At 39.7% G+C, this 8069-nt stretch overlaps 1 protein-coding gene across 2 annotated transcripts in view; it reads right to left on the bottom strand.

Annotated features, from left to right (window-relative positions):
• Positions 1 to 2388: 2388 nt before the first annotated feature.
• LOC103744080 (lymphocyte antigen 75) overlaps positions 2389 to 8069 on the bottom strand; it is a 148084-nt gene continuing 142403 nt past the window's right edge. For both annotated transcript variants that reach the window (XM_008845737.3, XM_008845736.3), the window contains one exon: positions 2389 to 2870. In XM_008845737.3, coding sequence (XP_008843959.1) covers positions 2686 to 2870 — 185 coding nt within the window. In that variant the 3' untranslated portion in view covers positions 2389 to 2685. The remainder of the gene's footprint in view (positions 2871 to 8069) is intronic.

The raw sequence follows: 8069 nt of genomic DNA on the forward strand, positions 1-8069 counted from the left end.
ATGCACACACACACACACACACACACACACACACACACACACACACACACACACACACACACACACAGATCCCCTAATGGCACGTGCTTATAATCCTAGGGCTGTGGAAGCAGAGAGAGGCAAATCTCTATCTCTGAGATTCACTTGCCAATCAAACTAGCCTATCTCAAAGTGTAAATAGCACTAGAGAAACACCCTGTCCCCAAGATTGTCCTCTGGCCTGCACACAAGCATATACAAATACATAACATAAAAATTAAGATTCAGCACTACCAGGCTCCTCTAGACCAATTTAAATTGAAATCACATGTTGATTAGATAATTTTTAACTGAATTTTTAGAACTGCCATCAAGTCAATTGTTAGAAAGGTTAAATCTATAGTTGCGCTGTCCAGTGAGACTTTGTAATGACTGTTCTGCAGTATATGCTGCTCCATATGGTACTAACAAACCATGTGTGATTTGAGCACTTAAAGTGGAGGTAATGTGTAATTCAATGAATTTTAAACTATATTAATTTTACCTTAATTAGTCACAAGTGGCTTGTGGCTAACTAGATACTGCCTAACTATAATCAGTTTTAGTGTGATAAGATTGATTATAGGATTAGGGTAAGAAAAGTAGGGAGGAATGGCAAGTTACCCTTCACTGTTAGTGCCATCAATAATAGACATTTGAGGTACTTCACAAATAATGAAATAGCTCAATTTCTTACAGAATAATTTTTGTGTAAGGTTCCTAGTATATTACTTTTCTGTTGATGTTATAAAATACCGTGACCAAGGCAACATATAGAAGGAATTTATTTGGCTTACAATTCCCACAAAGCTGGCAGGAACAGAAAGCTGAATGATAGATCTTCAAGCAGGCACAGGAAGCAGAGTGACTGGAAATCTGGCAAGGCATAAGAACTCTCAAAGCCCATCCCCAGGGATGTGCTTCCTCCAGCTAGGTCACAACTTCTAAAACCTGCCAAAACCACTACAAACCAGCTGGGGACAAAATGTTCAAATACTTAGAAGCCGTAGGGGACATTCTCATTCAAACCATCACATGTAGTGTAAGCTATTATGACACTTTTAATAAGCATCTATCACCAATAGTAACATGGGTGGGCCTGATGGCTTATGTCTGTAATCTCAGCCAAGAGGATTGTGGGTTTGAGGCCAGACTGTCAACAGAGACTTTATTCCCCAAACAGACAAATTTATTGAAAAAAGTAGTGCCATTAATTGTGATAAGGGGTATTTCTGATTTGTAGTGGTCCATGAAAACATGTGGCATAAGCTGAAACTTAACTGTTTTCCAGTACTGTTTTTGACATAAAAATGCTAAAGAGAAGCAGTTGCTGGAACTTCCATTTTTATACCACTGATGACTTGTTTTTCACTTCTGTCTTCAAATGCATGGTAAAGGTACCAAAACGTGAGCATCGTCACTGTAGTCGTACTTGATGTTTTCCTCAGTCTTGTCGTGCATGGTTTTTGTGTCATCAAAATCTTAATGTTCTGAGAGAATGTGATACCTTATGCAGGCAAAGATACTGTAGCCCAAGAAAAACCCTTTCCAGCCTTTTCTATCTCCATTCCTCCTTAGATATATCTGTAATCTTGAGTATCTGTACATTCTAATTTGTAATTAGTCCTAAGTAAATACTACTTATGGTCTCACATCCATATAAAAGTAATCACAAACTGTAAACAAGTTAAGTGGAGTCTGGAGTATTAAAATCTCAATCAAAGCAAAATAACAAAGGAATTGATAAATAACCACAGTAGCTAACTTCAGGGATATTCATGTGTATAGGTTTTTTGTTTGTTTGTTTTTTGTTTTTAAGACAGGTTCTCTGTAGCACATGCTCACCTGGAACTCACTATGTAGACGAGGCTGGTCTTGATCTCACAAAAGATCACTTTGCCTTTGCCTCCCCCAGTGCTGGGATGTTTAGATGTGGGCTACTATATGCCCAACCAGGATCTACTTTAAAATCAGATAAAGGAGTTGTCTCCCATTGGCTACTTCCTCCAATTGGTGTGGCCTGACGCAGAACGTGGCCTACGAAGGGGCTGCTGGGAGCCATCGGAATGGAAGCTGTGAGCCGCCGGTGTGCCCTGCAGCTGCTCAAGGACAGGATGGACTGACTCTTGTGGACCTGGGGCGAGATCGCTGTCCCCTGAGGCATGCGCGAATGCTAGCAGAGAATATGGTAGTCGTGCGCAGTCTGATAATGGCGGGCTCTGAGCTGAGGGGGGTTGGGAGGGGGGCTAGGCACTGGGTTCTCATTCCTTTGTAAGTTAATAAGTGCACATAAAATATATGGTTTCTCTGGGGCGACAGGAATAAATTAAACATCTAAATGGAAGGGGAAGATAAAATAGACAAGTAGGCTGGATTTTAACACTATCAACTTTTACTTTAGGGCCTTTCTCAATGAAATAAATGTTCTGCATTTGAAATGGATAAAACTCCTTAATTACGTGCAAGATTGTTCCATTCATGAAATCTGCTTTTATAGTAACCCACAACTAAATTGAAATGAAAATACTGTTACAAGAGTAAGGAATATAATACAAGCTGCAGTTCTCTTATGCTAGGATTTATATAAAAATCTTGCAAGGAATTAGTATCAAAGAATTTGGTATCATGGTCTTGATATTACCAAAAATTTAGTCCAATTGAACAGCATTATTCATTTTCTTCCGCAACTACCAAAACACAGTCGTCGTTATAAGGTGATTGGGATGCTGTTGAAAAAACTGTGGTGAAACCAGAGCCAGAGTTTCTTTTGTAGAGGAACCAAATGATTAGTCCAAAAACTGTCAGTGTTACTGTGCCAGCAATCACCAGAGTTGATATTAAAATGTGTTTATCTGAAAAGGAAAACAGCAAATATGGGAGATCAGGGTATAGAAATTGTAATTGCATTTTGTAACATATCTCATCATGTATTTGTTTATACTTCTCAACTGATGAGTAAACCAGTTATACATTCTCTACTATGCAGATTGACATTTCTGGTCCCCCAAAATGGCTTAGCACGTCAAGCAGAATTGGATCCCCAGGGTCCCCGTGGTAGAGGTGAAAGAGAACTGATTTCTTCCATGTAAGAGCTGTGACACAGGTGCATATGTCATCGCACACCCCTGTGCACGTACGCGCGTGCGTGCACACACACTACAAATAAAGTCGAATTTAAAATCTTTAGTTGAGGGGCTGGAGAGATGGCTTAGCAGTTAAGAGCACTGGCTGCTCTAGCAAAGGACTTGGGTTCAATTCCCAGCACCTGCCTGGTGGCTAACAACAATCTGTAACTCCAGTTCCAGGGGAATCCAGCACCTTCTGACCTCCGCGAGCATTTTATGGCATGGGTGCACTTAACACACTTTCAGACAATACACTCATATACATAAAATTGAAAAATCTTTGGTCGATATTTCTTCGTATGGAAAGTGTACTTGAAAATTCCAAATATTACGGTTTTGTGCCCTACTGAATATTTTACAGTCATGTCTTTTCCCTTTTCCTTTTTGATCCAAGTTTTAAAAGAAACCCACCTACTGTTCTCTTCAGGACTGAGTGGGGTCTAAAAGTCCGGCTTTTGAGATATAAGATTTTCTTCACAGAAAAAGTGCTAAGGGAGGTGGGGCTCAGCAGTTAAGAGCACTGGTCTTGCAGAGCACCCAGGTTTGGATTCTAGCACCACACGGCAGCTAACAACTGTCCATAACCCCAGTTCCAGGGGATCTGATGCCCTCTTCTTCCACAAGCATTGCATGACACAGGTGCACTTGTATACATGCAAGCAATAGATTCATACACATAAAATAATAAAGGATTATTTTTAAGTGCTAAGCTATAATACCTTGCATTTTTGTTTTTCTTCAGGTAAACACTGTATTCCCTAAAGTTTTGTAAATGGGTGAAACTTTACCATTCTTGCCCATTCAAAACTCTTAGCTTTCTATAAAAATTTAGTTTTAACATTTAATTAGGAGAGTACTTGGGAAGGTAGTTGTATATTAAAATAACTGAATTCATGATTTTTTGCAGATGCATTTTTTACTTATTTTATCTGATACTTTTGAAAGTGGGAATACAAGTGATACAAACATTAAGGCTATCCTCAGCTACATCATTTGAGACAAACCTGTGTTACTGTCTCAAAAAAAATCAAGACTTCAGAAATGTTAGTTCAAATGATCTCTTTCAGGTTTAAATTAAGCTTAACAACCATGGGATTTTACCCACACGAACACACTTTGAGACTTAATGGTGTAACATAACACATAATCAGCAATATCTACTTATGATTACATTGTCATAGAAATTTAGAAAAACAGTGAGTAAACTTGAGCCTGAAAGAGCATAATTCAAGATCATTTACAGGTGTAGAATTGCAGAATTAACAACAAACCCTGTTATTCTAAGTTATTGGTCAGCATCCAAGAGTAACAAGACACAGTATGTTTATATTTTCACATTCTGCAAGTGATCGGTGATTGAGCTGCAAGGCTTTTTTGTTGACTAGCTGGTGCTACTAAAATGTGGGACAAATCCAATGTTAGGCAGGTCACTGGCAGTGTATTAAAATTTCTAAGGCAAATACCTAAAGGAAAGGGTGTGTGTATATTGGGAAATATGCTTACCTCATTAATGAAAGGGGGAAAAACCATTGATTGAGCAAATATTTGTTGTTAATCTAGCACTAGGTTGTAGGAAGATCTTTAGCTTGATGAAAAAAGGTAAGGAAACTTAAAAAATTTGATTTCTCAAACCCATCTTTTTTTTTTTTTTTTCCTTTTGAGATAAGTCTCCCTGTAGCCCTAACTGGCCTGAACTCACTCTGTAGACCATGCTGGCCTCCATTTTATTTCTTAAATATTATTTAAAGTATTTTTTAAGTGTATGTGTGTATTGCCTGCATGTATGTAAATGCACCCATGCAGTGAGAAGGTGTTGGATTTCCTGGAACTGGAGTTATGGATAGTTTGCTGCCATGTGGCTGCTGGGATTTGAACCTGGGTCTTCCGCAAGAACAGCCAGCACTCTTAACTGCTGAGCTATCTCTCCAGCTCCAATATTTTCTTATTTTTATGTGGAAGATTGTCCTTCTTGCATGTAAGTGCACCATATACCTGCATTTTGTGCAGAGTCCAGAAGAGAGTGTTGGACCCCTTGGAACTGGAGTTACTGTTACCACCATGTGGGTGCTGGGAATCAAACCCAGGTCCTCTTGAACAGCCAGTGCTCTTAACTGCTGAGCCATTCCTCCCACCCCTGGCCTCCATTTTATTAACCTGACATTGCTGTGGCAAAACTCACTGATTTTTTAATATGTATGATGCATGTTTGCATGTGTGTATGTGCATCATTTGTGTTCCTGGTGCCCATGGAGGGCAGAAGAGAGCATTGAATCCCCTGGAATTGGAGTTACAAACAGTGGTGTGAGCTACCATGTAGATGCTAGGAACTGAACCTCAGTCCTCTGAAAGAATAGCAAGTGCTCTAAACCACTGAGCCATCTCCCTAGCCCCTCACCTTATGGGAGTTTAAAGACACAGATCTCAGTGCAACCTGATGCAACTATATTGATAGCTATCATACTCATGGGCCTTTCTCATTTGGCGTGGCCGTTGGATGGAAATGACGCACCTGCTAAAGTACCGACCAAGCATTTACACCCATAGGTTAAGCTATAGCAGTCATTGTTTAGATGTTCTTGCTTCTTGCTGTTTTATAGTAGATGGAATCCCACTCAAACTGGCCAACAGCCCATGGAAAACAGATGATGCAGAGACCCGAAAGTTCATTGCCTTGCCACAGTGGGAGGAAGATCATTCCATACCTACCACCCCCTCCAAGGCTCAGGGACTTTTGCAGAAGAGGTTGGCAGAACGAATGTAAGAGCCAGAGGAAGGGGTGGAGTGTTAACTGGAAATGTCCTCTGACCACTGTGCCGGCAAGTTATAGTCACATCTCCTTCCCACTCTCATCAAGGAGTCGAGGGGGGAGTCAGTTACCCCTCCCACCCAATCAGTCGACCTTAGCTACATGTGGGGGTAGGGGTAAATGATATATAAGCTGAGAACACCAAGAAGCACCTCTCTCACAATTTTGTGCAGCTGTTGGGAGGTGACAGGATCTGTATTTGAGTATGGACTTTATGGCACAGCCATAAATATGGGGCACCCACTCGTCTGTAAATAAACTACTACCCTATGCTCTCTTTAAAAAAGAAAAAATTATATCTGTGTTCCAGCTAGCCTGGAACTATATAGACCCAGCTGGCTTTTATCTCAGAGATCCTCCTTCCTCTACCTTCCCTTGTGCTGCAATTAAGGCATGTGCCACCATACCTGGCCTAAATTCATTTTTTTAAAATGCCAATCAATGGGCTGGGGAGATAGCTTAGCAGTTAAGAACACTGGCTGTTCTTCCAGTGTACTTTGGTTCAGTTCCCAGCACCCATATGGCAGCTAACAACCATCTGTAACTCCAGTTCCGGGGGATCCAATGCCGTCTTTGGACCTTGCAGTGGTGCACTTACATATATGCAGGCAAAACTCATAAAATAAAAAAAATAATGTCAATTAGTAAGAGGGGTGAGCTAGTTTAAAAAAAAAAGAACAAAATACTGCCAAGATTTTCACAAAAGAAAATATGGAAGTGGCTGGCATGAAAATGAAAATAAGATGAATATACACCTCGTTGGATAACTGAAAGCTAAGAAATTGACAATGCTATCATGTGATGACTGTGAAGCATGTAGTACCTGTACTTGCCAACAGGACTGTAATGTGGTTCCACCACTTTGACATTTCATTGTTAGCCTTTAACAGCTGTGTCAGCTCTCCAGCCAACTAAGTACATAGAAATATCCTGTCTTAAAACATTGCACTTTTTGGAATATACTCAAGAACAGTTGGTCTAAATTAAAAGATATGATAGTGTTTGTAGACAGTTCTGTTCACATGTAGAAAACCTTCAGAAATGCAAAGGCAAAATGTCTATGAAATACTGAGCCAATAGGAAAATAATGCAGGGTATATGCAAACAGATGACTACAAAGTTCCCAAGTGGAACCAGACTAAATACATGTGTTATTACAGTGAAGTTCAAGAACAACCCCCTGGTGATAGAAATCAGAATAGCGAAGATGTGTTGATACAAGCCGGACAGATAAGGATTGCATGCGTTCATTCTTAAGTGGAAACATGAAAAGTAGAAGTGACATGTAGCTACTACTAGGGGGGCCAGGATGATGTGAAAGATGAGCAGAGAGTACAGGGGTGCATACTTTTTTTAAGGTCTTTTTGAGACTGGGTCTCCCTGTAGCCCCAGCTGGCCTGAAATTCACCATGTAGACCAGGCTGACCTTGAACTCACACAGATTCACCTTCCTCTGCCTCTTGGGTGCTGGGATTAAAGGTGTGTACCACCCTGCCCAGCTAAGGGTAAGTATTTTTGATCAATGTACAATATATGCTCATGTGGAAATGACAAGGTAACATGTGTACAATTAATGTATGTTAAGATCAGAATTATCTGGTGCTTGCATGGTAAAGTGGGCGTTTATTGGGATTGATGAGACTGAGGGGCGATGGAAATGTTAGGCATTTTTGTTTGATAGTTATACAGGTGGCTACATAAACATCAAGCTGCATTTAAGACTACATTTTAACTCTGTTAGCTAAACTTCATAATACGGAGTTTAAAAATTAATGTCCAATTTGATGAAAACCTGAAAGTTCTTTTAACGTACTCATTGCTACTGAAAATGCAAAAAAGTACAACTCTACACCAAGATCAGTATTGATCAACATTATAGATTCATATAGATATATACATATATTTGTACAAGGTCATTCATTTATTGTAGCAGTGTCTATTATAGTAAATGTTGGGAGACAACCAAGTGAAAGTTTGTCACTGGTTAATTTATATCCACATAATGGCAGAGTATGGAGTTGTAAAAAAATTATCAGTTTATATAGAGATAATGAGCTGAAAAGATCTCCAAGCTATCACTGAATTAGAGGACAAAGTAAGTCAGATGTCTCAATTTACTT

This window comes from Nannospalax galili, unplaced genomic scaffold, assembly GCF_000622305.1.
Source record: "Nannospalax galili isolate Female #2095 unplaced genomic scaffold, S.galili_v1.0 scaffold540, whole genome shotgun sequence".
NCBI lineage: Eukaryota > Metazoa > Chordata > Mammalia > Rodentia > Spalacidae > Nannospalax > Nannospalax galili.